Genomic DNA, 14,817 nt, shown 5'->3' on the forward strand with positions numbered 1-14,817 from the left:
GCCTCCTCATCTCATCTCTTTAATATGAGGTTCTGAATTCTAGTTGAATAATGAGACTGATAATAAACAACAGACGCAGGATACAGATCATGACTTAGAACACAAATATGTATTTCTTACTATGAATTTAAATGTGAAACAGCGGGTCTGGAGTGTGTCCTAATGACACAGCAGGAGAGCAAACAGAGAGTCATTGTACAATTGCACTTCTTCAGAGGAAAGCTGAACACGTGATTGAAACCCCCACACACAGTGCAGGACGTCTCAGTGAGCATCTAACGAGATAGAAATGAAACAGACATTTTAATAAGGCATCAGAGATCGTTGGCAGGCCGTGACATGTTTTCATGCAATGGTGAGAAACTATTGAGTGCGGATGCACTCACTACAACACCTTCCCCTACGAGGAACTCGACAGCACCTGCTATTCTCATCTTAGGCTAGATAAATCTAAAATAATCTTCAGAAACATTCAGTCGGTTGAGCTCATGATGTGTGGACGCATCAAACTTAAACAACGCTCATGAAAAATCTTCAATATAAGAACTCAATACGTGGTTTTGTAGGCGCACACCTGTGTGAAGAAGCAGTTTCAGACCTCCGTGTTTGTTCCGCAGCCGTTCATATCCAGCAGCCTGTGTTTTATATTGTGGTTGGGCTCTGCAGGGTCTTACCGGCAGTGTGCAGAAGATGAGGATGGACTGTGCTCAGTGTTGATATGGTTTCAGATGTGTTAAGGCACAGAGAAGGACTCAAACACTAACATACGGGTCTACTAACGGCAGAGATCATCTCTGTCACTGGGACTACACTGAGACATTCTACCATTTCTTTTTTAATCTACTCACATAAAATAAAAATCTTTAACACTTTCTAAAAAAAAAACCTTTTAAAGAAAATAAAACACTGAGATCTGCGCAGGCGAATCAAATTCAACAAAATACACAAGACTGATTTTATGCATGATTTTGTGTTTGATGAATGAAGTCCAAATGAGATCAGAAACTACAGGTCCGTTCTCACTAGAATATTAGTGTACTACATACTGCGTACTACGCTGGATACTGCTAGTTTTGGAAAACAGCATTGTGCAAATGTATTCTGCTACATTGCAGTCACATGATTTACCTCAGCAAGTTTAATTCAAGAAGTCATATCCCGTTTTTATCTAGGTAATAAAAATGGTATTTTTTTAATGCAGTCTGTAGAAATATCTCAACTTTTTGGTGTTTATGTATATATTGTGAGGTATTTGGTAGTATGCTATTCATCATAGCATACTTCAGCAACATACTTCTGTAGTATGCACATAGAAGTTTTCAGTATGCACTAAATACGTGGATGATTCATCTGGAGTTTTGAGTTCGGAACCGCATGCTAGAATACTACTTTTACTACTTCATGTCTATATGTGCCAGAAATGGTCCATTTCCATGACAGATTAACCCAGATTTTTATAAGTATTCACTCAGACTTCCAAAATTCTATTTTTTAACTCAAAACAATCTATTTTTTTAAACTGTTGTTTTTTAAACAATTTATATCTGAGACGAAATCTAGACTTTGCTGAATTAAATGCATGTTGAGGTCATGTGAAAATGTAGTACGCTATGTGAAATGTTACAGCATACTGTGTAGTATGCAGTAGGATAGCTTTCCATTCCACACACTGCTCAGGTCTTTGCTGACATCCGTCTTTTATATGCTGTAAGCAGAGATGAAGGGCACTGAAGTATGTAGTATGCAGTAGCACTGAGAGGCCAGCAGAGGCTGCCGCTGCCGCTCTTGTTGTGAAGTTCATGTTCAGAACAATGAGTCGAGGGAAATACAGTCTACACGTTTGCAGTGTACATGTCTGCTGGTCACTGGTGCGTTTTGAAGGGATAGTTCACCCAAAAAAGACAATTCTGTCATCATATACTCGTTCCAGACCCGTAAAGACTTTTCAAAATGCATTTTGAATGAAATCTGAGAAGTTTTCTTGCTTGCGTTGAAAGTCAAGGTAACCAAAACATAAAAGAGGTATGGCCATTTGATATGATGAACTGCAAACTTTTTGTACTTTTATTTACATCTAAACAGGGATCGACACATACACAGAGCACATCAGATATGGTAAACACGGAAGCTTGTTTTACAACGGCTTACAACTTTTACAAGTTTTGGTTACCTGAAATTGTCAATAGGGGGACAGAAACTGATGAGGTTTATTACAAATAAAACGAAATGAGTTTTGAATGACGTTAGGGGAAGAAAACAAACGGTTTTTAATTTTGGGTGAACTGTCCCTTTAAATGCAGTGTGCGTCTGACTTCTGGCTCAACCAATGGCATGACTTCAGGGCAAAAACTACCTGTAATAATCTGTTTGGCAGAGCACTGACTAGTTTTTCTGAAGGTGGCGAGTGCTTGTACTGGTCTTGATTTGGTGCAATCAGAGGGGCATAAACGTCACACTTCTGCTTTGAATTAAGAGCGCTAATGTACAGTTGCAGCTACAGAGGTTCAGGTGTCTGCGTCCTGGGGTGTCTTTTGTGGTCTTGCTGCACAGTGTCCGGGAAGGGTTTGAAAGGTGGAGTGCACAATTATAAAAACACATGTTCAGCACACTGAGCCGCCCCTCTGATGGCTGCCGTCGAATATGAGGAGGGACAGATCGAGTCACGGCACAGCTTCAACTGCCAAAGCAGTTCCCTTCTTCTGGTCGTTTACAAAAATACCACTAAAATTGTCTAAATGTAGCTTTGATGAGTTGCCGATGAAAGCTGCCATCTACACATGCAGAATGTGACCCAGAGCAAATTCAGTCCATCTAAAGCAAAGAAGTTGAGGGAATTTCACTAAAAGCGTAAAACGTTGTTGTTGAGAAGCGACTTCTTAAGGCAAGGACTTAACAGGAAGCGCGACCGGCTTCATGTGGACAGCTCTGCAGCTCTCACTTCTGCCCTGACAACAGCGCTGTCTCTCTGTTACTATGGAGAGGGAGACTATGGGGGCGGAGCCTGCCGAAGTGATGAGGAGAGAGTGTTTGTTTTTTGTTTTTCAGTCCGTTTCTGGAGATAAAATCCAAATCTAGAGGGAAGTCCCAGGCTGCTCCTGTTCTGCATAGTTAGCATCTGCAGTCAGCAGTGAAGGTGTCATCAGCACAGGTGTCTGGATCTACCACAGCTCGGGGTTTTCTAGTTTGAGGAAGCCAGGGTCCTTGCGCAGTTCCCAGTACGTGTTGTTAGACACCCATCTCTCCCTCTGGTGACTGTCCATAACCTTCCTGTTACACAGAGGAAGCACAGGTTAGACTCACATTTGGTTAAAAGGTGCCATGTGTAAAAATTGAGGTAAAAATATCCAAAAAATGACCTACACGCATCAAAAGAATGAGAAGAAATAAGGGCGATGATTTCATTAAAAAAATGTCAAGTTATAGTGCTGCAGAGATATCAACCTTAATTAGCATTAGCATTACTAGCCACGGCCCGACAGGTGTCGTAATACCAGTTTCGGCCATGGGGAGGCGGTATGCGGGCAACATAACCACCAGCCAACCTTCAATACACGAATAACTCGCACGGCTTGTGGGCGTACTTGAACCTGATGTCAATCGTGTGGAAGGTACAGCCCACTACTTCATTTCAGTTCAGGGAAAGAGAGCGGAAGGATGGCTGAAGCCCTTGGCAAGAGACACCTACCACCACCACCCGCTACAGGGAAAAACAACCGCCCTCAGAATCACAAATCAAATCCGATAAGAAAAGGAGCCGAACCAGAGTAAACATCGGCACTACTTTCCATCGCTGGAGACAACTGATGGACTTGAAAGAAATGAGGTTCGACTCCGAACTTGCAACATTTCTTTTGGATTGGTAAGTAAGATGCTGTTAGTATTTCGCTAGAAGTTTGTTTTATATGTTTGCGTATTTTTTTCGGGAAGTTATAACCTAGAAATGTATCGAAGGCTGTTCGATAAACGTGCTAATGTTAGCGATGGCTAACCTTAGCTGCGTTTGATAATTAGCTAGCTATAACTTACCCACAGATCCGATCCGGTTTTCACCTGTTATCTACCAAAGCCCGTCTCTGGTACAATTTCGGGTATGCTACGCTTTTTTAATATTTCAATTAAGTTCAATTATTGTGATTTGATTTAGTATTGACTCATGTGGATAAATATTGGGTACTAAAGGTAGGTGTTATGTTTTCTAAAAAAAAAATAATAAAAAAAAATCACCTAATGCTGTAAACATACAGAGAGTCCTATCAGCCCTATTGACCTCTTAACGTTGATAAAAAAACACTGATTGATCGATATTATGTATGAGGAATACATTTTAGTCATTTGTAGCCTACTGTATCTTTCCACAGTGTTCGTGTTTTTTTTACTATAGTAGAGATGATCGGTTCACGTGCGCTAGGGATCTGCTGTGTAACATTTACAAGTGCCAAAACGGTATTGTTTGAATTGCGTCATAAAATTGACAGAATCTGATATTTTTTTTTATATCATAACTAACCTGCTTTGTCTAGTCTGTTGGTCTCCGTGTCCTCTTTGTTTCGTGGGTTTTCTGTGCGTGAGAAAATTGATGTGTGGCGTGAAAGCGTGTGAAAAGAGTCAATTGCGTGTGTCTCACGGTGAATGCTTGAGAGTTGGCAGCTCTGGTTACGTTGGTTGGCGCTAGCTTGGTCAACATCAGCTGTCTGATGTTGACCAATGATGTTGACAGAATGCTGTCTGTCAAATTAATTTAATTCAAATAATGTGTATATACAACTCAAAATGTAATATGAACAAACGAATATGAACATATTCACTGGTAAAGGTGAAGGGGAGTAGCTTGAAGATGTCATGTTTCAAAATCACTTGACATCACCCAACGTTCCTCTGGAGGCAAAACGTCCTTTAGGCTTCGGCTATGGCTCTAGGGTTGTTGTTGAGGTAGGGGCGGAGCATAGAGACTATGCCGTTTCTCGTTTGTTACTCTAGAGTAGACCAATTCACTTTATTGAGGCATACTGCCCCCATCTGGTATGGAATGTGGAGTATGACTTGATTTTTTTGCCAAACATGACACATGGCACCTTTAAGTCTCAAATGTGACCCTGGACCACAAAAAGGGTCAAATTTTTGAAATTGAGATTTATACATCATCTGAAAGCTGAATAAATAAGCTTTCCATTGATGTATGGTTTGATAGGACAATATTTGGCTGAGATCTGAGTGCAAAAAAATCTAAATATTGAGAAAATCACCTTTAAAGTTGTGCAAATGAAGTCCTTAGCAATGCATATTACAAATAAAAAATTAAGTTTTGATATATTTACAGTAGGAAATTGACAAAATATCTTTATGAAACATGATCTGTACTTAATATCCTAATTATTTTTTGAAATTAATTTATTGTAGGCCTCGCTGATCTAAACTCATGCACTTGTGTTTTTGAGGAAAAAAACATTTGTGGATAATTTTGTACACTTTCACTCAAAAACTGAGATGAATTAGCTCACATGAGGCCTACAGTAAAATGGTTGTAAAAAGAAATTAAAAAACCTTTCATAATTTGATAACTTTTAAGACAAAAGTTCATATTGTCATATTAATCATTAAAATTAATCAAAATAAAATGCTAACATTATTGTGACTGTTGAATTTCTCTGAATTGCAATAACACTTCAAAGACATGTGGTTAATTCAGTCCAAATTTCAAACTCTTTGTTTGTTTGTTTTGTTTTAAATGATGAATTTTGCCCAAAGCCTGTGACTCCTCATTAAAACCAGAGAGCAGGGAGAGATCAATACAGAGAGAAGGACCCGTCTACATGACAGGAGTTCAATAGCAGAAGCAGAAGATGCAGGCAGATGAAGTGCACTCACTTGAAGAATCGCGGCTGGTGTCTGATGTTGTTCTCCTCCAGCCACTTCCTCCTGTTTCTCTGCTGCTCTTCGATTCTTTGTTTCTCAGCTGCTGCCATCTGGACATTTCCTTCCTCCAGATACCTGTGAGACACATTAAACCAGAGCTTCACCACAGATGATTACTCAGTGCAAACTTTGCTCCACTGGTTTCTACGAGTGTAGAAAGAGCTGAACTAAGCAAGAGACTCTCTCAGGGAGCAGGAAAATACATTTGAGACACTTTAAAGTGGAGTTTGATTACAAAGTGACATGAAGGACTAAGCATTTCATTAGTTCGAGTATTTTTACTCAAAATATCAAGTAAAACAGGTTCTGATCTTTAGGAGATGCACAGCACAGTTTTACCTGATTAGTGTTGAATTGGCCACTTTCCACTTTAAAATGAATCATATACTGTATGATCGAAAGAACATTAACACACGTTCCAGTTAATTTTGTTGAAATTATAACATCATATTATCACTTAATATCCCTAAAACCAGGATTATTTACAGTACATACTATTACAGTATTTATTAATAAGTTAGGTTTTATATATATATATAAAATTGTCAATAATATTTTTTCCCTATATTTTTATTTTAGTTTTAATTTTAGTAATTTTCAACTCAAAGGAAACTTCCTAATTTTCAAGTTTTGGAAGCTTACGTTTTTCATCTACAATTTATATTCATTTAATATTTATATTTATATTTTTTTAATATTCATTTTACATTTATACTTTTTATAGTTTTAGTTATAATAATTAACATTAAAATGCATTTTAAAGGTGCTGTATGTAATTTATAGCAGTCAGAAAATTACATACAGCACCTTTAAAGTCTCCTTTAGTGTTATTATTACTAAATTATTGTAACTAAAACTATAAAAAGTATTTTTTGTATGGTATATAATAAAAAATACCATGATACATTTGCAGATTTGTAGTACACATTCTTATTTTTTCGAGAAAATAAAGCTGGCAGCCAGTTATTCTACTTTGAAATTTGTGTTCCGTGTCGGAATGTCTGTTTTTGTTTTGCTCTGTGTGACTCCGCCCCAATAGTATTTCAACACCCACATTGTGGAAAACTCAGTGTACTGTAGCCATGGAAACCAGCAAATGAACTGTGCCAGAGATCACAGATTCTACCCCACATAAAACGCCTCTGCATCAATCTAAAAAGCTCTATGAATTGTAGTTTAGTATAGCCATGTATAAAATCAAATTGTCTGGGCCTCTACGTAATACCACCTCTTCCAGTCACTAGTTATAGTCTACATAGCAAGTGGTTTTCTGGTCGGTTTATTACAAAGGAACTGACTGGGATTATTCCTTTTCATGGACCGTCTTCATTGTTACTATGTTACTTTCATTTTGCGGTTTCATTATAAATACGCCAATACTGCATGTGTCACACCATTTCACTGAGTCTTTGTGAGCTGAGGTTTTCCTACAGCACAAACACGTGAAAAGCCACAGCTGTCAAAGCCTTTCAAAGATAAGCAAGGCTTTACGGAATCCTTCAAAACAAGGTCGAAATCATTGGATCACTCTCCTCTGCCTCTAAACTACAGTATGTTTTTATAGTAAGAGTGTAATATGAGATGAGACACTGCATGTACCTCTGGTCCGGCCTGAATCGAGCATCTGTTGGTGGCAGCAGCTCCTTCAGCTCAGGGCAGAGCTCATTGAGCTCTATAGCAAACCTGCTGAAGCCGTAGTACAGCTCATAATCTGTAGGCATAGACCCTGAGCACACGAGAAACACAAGAGAATCGTCAGTGTATGTGGAACATTAGCATTAGCATCACTCTCAAACACCCGAGTGCCTACACAGCATTAGATCTGCCTTCTGTTGTGTTGTGTAGGGTCATAACTGCAAATGACTGCTAAATCGAGAGCATTTACTATCATGGATATTTCCTACTGGCCATTAAAGTGTGCTTTATTAAATTTGCCCATGTATTTTCTACGGTGTTTGGGTAGTTGCTTGTTGGCCCAAGTCGGCCACTTGCTTTTTTTTCCTTCACCAGACAAAAATCATACATTACTGTTCAAAAGTATTTTACTTTTTTTTTTTTTTTTTTTTTTTACAGTAAAATAGTAATTAAGTGAAATAAATAAACATTTTATTACCTTTTATATTACATACTGTGCCAGTCCACTTTCTACTAGCAACAGGCTCATTGTTGGTGTTCATTCTGGACCCTGTGAGTGTAAATACCTGGTCTCCAGATGCATTTGGCTGAAGGTGGGACTCCACAGTACAGACCCTCATGCCATTTCCCAAACAGTCGGTGAATGACTTTTCCCTCCTGGTCCATCACTGATCCTTGCACCTCATTCACATTCGAGCTCCAGTAGTTTCCCTGCACACACACACACACACAGATTAGGGCTGGGAATCTCTAGACACCCCACATTTAGATTCTGATTCATGATATGATTATGAAACAATGTGTGCATGGCCTTCTGTTGCAAATATAGAGTGGATATAATTTTACCCATGCAAAAGTGGCATTTAAAAAAAATGTGTTCTTTTAAACTTTTTATTTACTAAAGAATCTGGAAAAAAATATCATGGTTTCCAAAAAAAACATGAAACATGACAACTGTTTTGAACATTGATATTAAACTTTTTATTTACTAAAGAATCTGGAAAAAAGTATCATGGTTTCCACAAAAACATGCATAAATTACATTGCATAATCCTAAATCATTTATCAAAAATTTGTAATTCATACAGCGAATAAATACAATTCACGATATAGTCAAATCAAATAATCAGTTGTCTACAATTGTATAATGTTTCAGGATATTCAATGTTTTTTCTGATCTTTTTGATTTTTTATTTGTTGTAATAATTTTTTTCAAATATTACTGATTTCACTGAATTTTTGATCATATAATTGTGAACATACATTCTTTCAAAAACATAAAAATATATATGGCCTACATCATAAAAATGTCTATTTATTTAAAAGTAAATTCTGCCCCTAAGTTCCTTTTCAAGAAAAATGGTCTGTGACCCTGTCGTACCACTAGGAGTCTTTCCAGTGACTTGAACAGTTGTCCTCTCAATGGCCAGCAGAGATAGGCTGCCTCTTTAAACGGCCTTGGCCATAATGTGTTTCGGGTGTAGGACTTGAGTCGCTTTAAAACAGGAGAAGCTCCTTTCTACACCTGCAGATGTAGTCCAATGTTGCCACTAATGAGAAACAGTTTGTAAAGCTGAGGGCACTTGCACTGTCCAACTAATGTCTTTAAGGAACACCAGTAATCACACAGCGTTCCCCTGTTTACCCTGCAAGTCCTGATCTGAATACAGGACTTGAAGTTCGACCTACAGTTTCCTGAATCAAAGTGATGGCCCTAATTTTCAGGACACTTTGGGAAGGCCTACCTCTGGAAATACCTGTCTCGGCATGTCATCAAATTTCCCGGATTGACTAATTATAAGAAGAGCATGCTTTCCAAATTTGAAAAAACCGTCGAGGAATCTGCTCCAAGATGTTATCAAAGGAGGCCATGTACAGAGATTTCTGTATCGCATTGGGGATCCTGCAATTGGGTCAGAACGGCGCTTTTCATGGGCTCCATCTCGTGGGGTATGATGTGAGATCTGCTGTTTTGGCATTTAAATGGCTTGGAAAGCCCCCTCTGCCCTCTTTCTCTTTGACAAATGCAAGAAGAGATTCAATTCTGTTTCTTGCAGTAAAGAACATCCATCGCCCTCTGCTGGACAATATCAAAAGACAACATCAGTCTCAGACGAAGATTTGTTCATCTGTGTACAACATGAACCACAAACTCAAAATCCTCCAGTTTCCTCACAAAGCTTTGGCACAATCCAGTGTATCATCATCATTGTGTATCTGCAATGATGTTCTCAAATGTCTGCAGGAGGCCATCATAATGTTTGCCACAGTGCTCCACTATCCGTGATGTTGAAAATTCCATCGAGTAGGAGCGTTTCTGGGCAACCTTGACAGCCTGCAGGGACTCCAGAAAAGATGGTCCTCTTTGTGGATTTTGAAAAAATGTGGCAAATCCAGAGAGTGATGCAAAAAAAAATTCTGCCACTCAGGCAAGCATTTAGCCCCCTGTGACAGCACCAGATTCAGTCGGTGTGCATAGCAATGCACAAACATTGCACTGGGGGCTATTGCTTTCACTTTGGCCTGCCAGACCATTGAGATCTGAAAGCCATGACAGCAGCCCCATCATAGGTCTGTGCCACAAGCTTGTCCTTAAAAATGTAGCCCTGCATGTTCTCATTTAATATTTCAAAAACGGACTGGGCATCGCCCCCACGAAACATCAAAAAATCCAATAAAGCGCTCCTGAATTTTTACCTGCACTATCCACATAGCGAACAATGACAGAGAGTTGGGCACAGGCAGGATATATATCAGTTGTTTCATCCACTGCCATCCAAAAAAGGAGCATCCTGAATTTCATCTCTGATTGATCAGAAACGGTTGGCTGCAAGAGCAGAGATCAAATCATTTTGATATAGTATGGGACATACCAGAAAACACAGTTGAGGACTCGAATTGTGTGGACAGGACAGGGTCATATTTAGCTAATGTTTCTGTGAACTCCCTGTTTAATTCCCCTTGTTGGATGATTCACCTACTCTCATCATGTCCCCTAAATGACAGCTCCTTCCGGCCAAGCAAGGATGGTGTCACATAAATAAGGCGGTTAGGAAGGCCCTGTTTTGTCTGTTGACTATTTCATTTTGTTTAGCCACTTGAATGCGAGCACCTTCATATTATTGGATGCTCAAAACCTGATCCTGCCCATGCAACTTAATCTTGCACATGCACTCACATGGTTCATTGCTCTTTTCATGTCTTTTATATGCCCTGTCAAAGTTAGACAGATCTCCAAACCCCACCTTGACCAAACAACACATCCGTGAGATGGTTTCATCAAGAGGCATGGGCCAGCAGTACATTTTATTGTTCACAGCACTTCCAGTCAGCCAGTTAACTTTGTCATACCAGGAGAGCTGAAAAGACCGGTTATTTTTCCCTATCTTTTGCACTAAATCAATCTTAGGTGTTGATTCTGCCCTGCTGTTTAATTCTAAGTTTTTCCTCGTAAGGAGCACTTTCAAATGGCTTCGCCAAAATCAGGTCGACAATATTAGCACCGTCTGCCATCGTGCGCAGTTTCACCCACGACGCTAGCCTAGCCTACTAACGTTATATGAATGAATGAAGAATGAATGAAGAATGAATGAACGATCTAAAAAAAAAAAATTAAACTCTGTTAAACTGAAACAAGGAATGTGGTGTATAATTGTGTGAAATGTATGATGAAAATCAAGCAATTTCGCCAAGCAAATTATAAAGAAATAGGTTGCAGCAGTTTTTATTTCGACTGAACTTGAGAAATCCGCGATGGGACTGAGCGCGAATAGCTTCAGTGATTCCTTATAGTACAGAATCGCTGTCAGTCAAAGGAGATGCAGTCTTTCGACAGACCCTCCAATCATCACGCAGAAGCTCGGAGTCCGGGCCAGCCCCACTCCCCATTCACACCCAAGAGACGCTGAGCGTCCGTGGGCGGGACATAATCGCAGCGTTTATCCAATGACCGTCTAGTTTCGAAGCGCTGAAAAAAAAACGTTCAAAGCAGCCCCATTGAAGTCAATGGACGCTGGGCTTCAATAGGGAAATGCACTGTGACGCTGCGGGAATGTATGAGAAGGAAATCGAGTCAGCCGACCTGCTATATGTAACTGATTCTGAACGAACTCGTCTTTGAGATGAACGTTTTCTAACGCATTTTTAGTCAATAAAATGTTAATACAATAGTACATATTTGACCATTAATTTTGTGACATTATAAGGGAAGCCGAGCTTCCCTTGCAGTCTTAAAGAAATCGCCACTGATATATATATATATAACCAACCCCAGACTTCTGAATGGTGGTGTACATTTAGTATAGAGCTCATTACACTGTTGGTTGTTTTCTTTAAATGTGATGTGTGGAAAGACAACTATAAGTTTGTCATTTGTAGATTTATTTACAATATAAAGCCCAAAAGTGTCAGTCTGCTTCCAAAGCACTGCTCTGTTCATTTGAGCATCCACAGTGTGAGATTACACATTTTACCATACAAACAATGTAAAATAAAGATTGTTCATTCTTTTTGGCTGTTAAACTTATCTGAAAACTCGACTGGACTAAACAAAAAGAAAAATTGGCCAGGCCAACATATTAAAAAAATTATGAAAATAAAAATTAAATAAAAATATTCATGAAACAATATAAATAATTATATCATGCCGGCACTGTACTTGTCTTTTAATAAAAATAAACTCAAAAATATGATGTCAGTATAATGTTATAATGTATCTTTATTTTTGTTGTTTTTTTATAATTTTAATTACAATTATTTTAATATAACTACATTTAACAAAATTTAAGACTAGTGGCCCCCTAGTAGTTGAGAACCACTGTCTTACCCATTTGTGATATATATATATATATATGCTGTTGCAGATGAGCACGTACCTTAACAAAGGTGAGTTTGCAGATGCAGGTGGTGTTGCGGGTGTTTCTGATCGTGACCTCGCCGTAATGTTCGATCCATCGCCTCCCGCTCAGAATGTTGTGGATGCACGCCGTCACCTTGTTCCACTCATAGTGATCGCCATAACTGCCAACACATGCAAAAAACATGACACTGAGCGTCAGGCAGAGGAAGGGACGGATGCGGGGTGAATACATGGTGCAGAGAAACAGACAGGACTGTACCTGGGCAGCATGACATTCACTGTTCCAATGGGAAGAATCTCCATAGACTTTCCCCAGAACTTATTCTTCCATCTGACGTCTGACACATAGACAAACACTTGAGTGTGGTAATAAAAAGTCTCTGAGAGTTAAATATAGGAGTGGTATCAGTCTTACCCTGCCAGAAGGTGAAGTTCTGTGACTCACAGTGACAAGCGGAGATGGGCGGATGATGGCTCACCTGTACACAGACAGAAAGATGTAATCACCCGCACAAGTTTATCAATAAAGCACAGCAAGAAGCATTTCTATAGCAAAATTAATTAACATAAATTAATATTAACTAGATTTCTGTCATGACAACTCTCGGAGGGTTTGGCATGGTAATATACATGACAACGTTAAGGGTGTCATATGATGCAATTTAAAATTTTACTTTCTCTTTGGAGTGTTACAAGCTCTTGGTGCATAAAGAAGATCTGTAAAGTTACAAAGACTAAAGTCTCAAACCCAAAGAGATATTCTTCATAAAACTTAAGACTTGTCCACGCCCCCCTGAAACGGCTCGTTCTAACACGCCCCCACATCTCTACGTTACTGCGTGGGAAGATTTGCATAACGCCGCCCAAATGTTCACGCAAAGAAAGAAGGCGTAACTTTTATTCTCGCTGTTGCCGCCGCCGCCATGTTGTGGAGACGCTGTGTGATTCATTGTGAAAGCGAAACTACTTTGTTTGGCCTTCCAAAAGAGGACGATATCCACTTAGTCATACCTGGAGCTGATCCGTGCTGGTAGCTGAGGAAAAACATCAACTTCACGATGTGGATCGCCGGATCGGCTTTCACCGTGGATGAAGTGGAGTCCAGCCTGGGGTCGTCACACATGGTTTCCACAAGCTCCTTCATCGAATCCAGCGGCCGTTCCTCACTCAAGCCGTGTGATGCATTTTATGGAGGACTGTTTCCTGAACCTGCAGTGTTGCCTACAATGGCTGTTTCTATTAAGCAGGGCATTTCCAACTTTGTCCCCAATGGATGCAACAAATGCCTTGTTTGTAATGGGTTTTATTGGTTTTGTCTCGCCGTGCCAGGACACGGCATCACAGTATGTTAAGGGGAGTAACATTTCCGTCACACGCTGCACTGGATAGCTGGCCAATCAGAGCACACCTCGCTTTTCAGAGCGATGAGCTTTGTAAAAATCGAAGCGTTTCAGAAAGGCGGGGCATAGAGGAGCGAGAATAATGTACATTATGTGGAAAATAATGTGTTTTTTTAACCTTAAACCACATAAACACATTACATTACACCGAATACACAAAATAATGTTCTTTTTAGCAACATCATATGACCCCTTTAATATGTTTGGTATTGGCAGACTAGATCTGCTACACTGTTGCTGTGGCAGAGCAAGTACCGAGATTTGTTACTGCCAACACATCCAACAACATGTTGCTCTAAGCATGTAAGAAATACTGCTGCTGCACATATATATATGAATAACCCCCATATAGCATACATGAATCACCTCGTAGCAGATCTGCACAGGTGGAGCTGGGGAAGGTGGAGGGTTTCTGAAATGTTGAGCAGCGCTCATTGGCTGCTGATACAAAAAGAACCAATCAGCTGGGCCATGTGATAGAGATGCCATTATGTCAGATTGAGTTAGACCTATCGGTAGGGATGGGTACTGTAATCTGGTATTAAATGGGCCCCGGGGCTAAATTATGAAAGGCCGGAGTATCTCAGGTCGTCCTGAAACCGAGGCATGGTTATATACCTAAGGTGAACTCTACTCCATTCAGGGCACAGGTCATTACACTCTCTGCGCTTCCTCCCTCAGAAGAGGACCAGGAGTTGAATTTAATCTGCCCCGTCAGGGTGCTGAAAGTTTACATTGAGCATTCTGCCCCATTTAGGCAGGCTGAAAAGCTCTTTGTTTGCTTCGGTGGCCATGCTAAAGGGCATCCAGTCACGAAGCAAAGACTTTGTAAGTTGATAGTTGATGCTATTACGCTAGCCTACTCTTCCTTGGGCCTGCAATGCCCCATTGGAGTATGAGCCCATTCAACTAGAATGCATCACCTCTTCTTGGGCATGGTCTAGCAGAATGTCCATTGTTAGGTCTTATAGCCTGGATGTCCCTGCCTGGGTGCTGAGGCTGTGCAAGTCT

General features: G+C 39.8%; 1 protein-coding gene across 7 annotated transcripts in view; it reads right to left on the bottom strand.

Moving 5' to 3' along the window:
• Window positions 1-90: 90 nt before the first annotated feature.
• LOC109077090 (oxysterol-binding protein-related protein 6-like) overlaps window positions 91-14,817 on the bottom strand; it is a 75,906-nt gene continuing 61,179 nt past the window's right edge. For all 7 annotated transcript variants that reach the window (XM_042730711.1, XM_042730709.1, XM_042730710.1 and 4 more), the window contains 7 exons: window positions 12,822-12,885; window positions 12,666-12,744; window positions 12,423-12,567; window positions 8,115-8,259; window positions 7,513-7,639; window positions 5,866-5,988; window positions 91-3,267 (listed from right to left, as the gene is read on the bottom strand). In XM_042730711.1, coding sequence (XP_042586645.1) covers window positions 3,159-3,267; window positions 5,866-5,988; window positions 7,513-7,639; window positions 8,115-8,259; window positions 12,423-12,567; window positions 12,666-12,744; window positions 12,822-12,885 — 792 coding nt within the window. In that variant the 3' untranslated portion in view covers window positions 91-3,158. The remainder of the gene's footprint in view (window positions 3,268-5,865; window positions 5,989-7,512; window positions 7,640-8,114; window positions 8,260-12,422; window positions 12,568-12,665; window positions 12,745-12,821; window positions 12,886-14,817) is intronic.

The sequence above is a fragment of the Cyprinus carpio genome, chromosome B9 (genome assembly GCF_018340385.1).
Source record: "Cyprinus carpio isolate SPL01 chromosome B9, ASM1834038v1, whole genome shotgun sequence".
Taxonomy (NCBI): domain Eukaryota; kingdom Metazoa; phylum Chordata; class Actinopteri; order Cypriniformes; family Cyprinidae; genus Cyprinus; species Cyprinus carpio.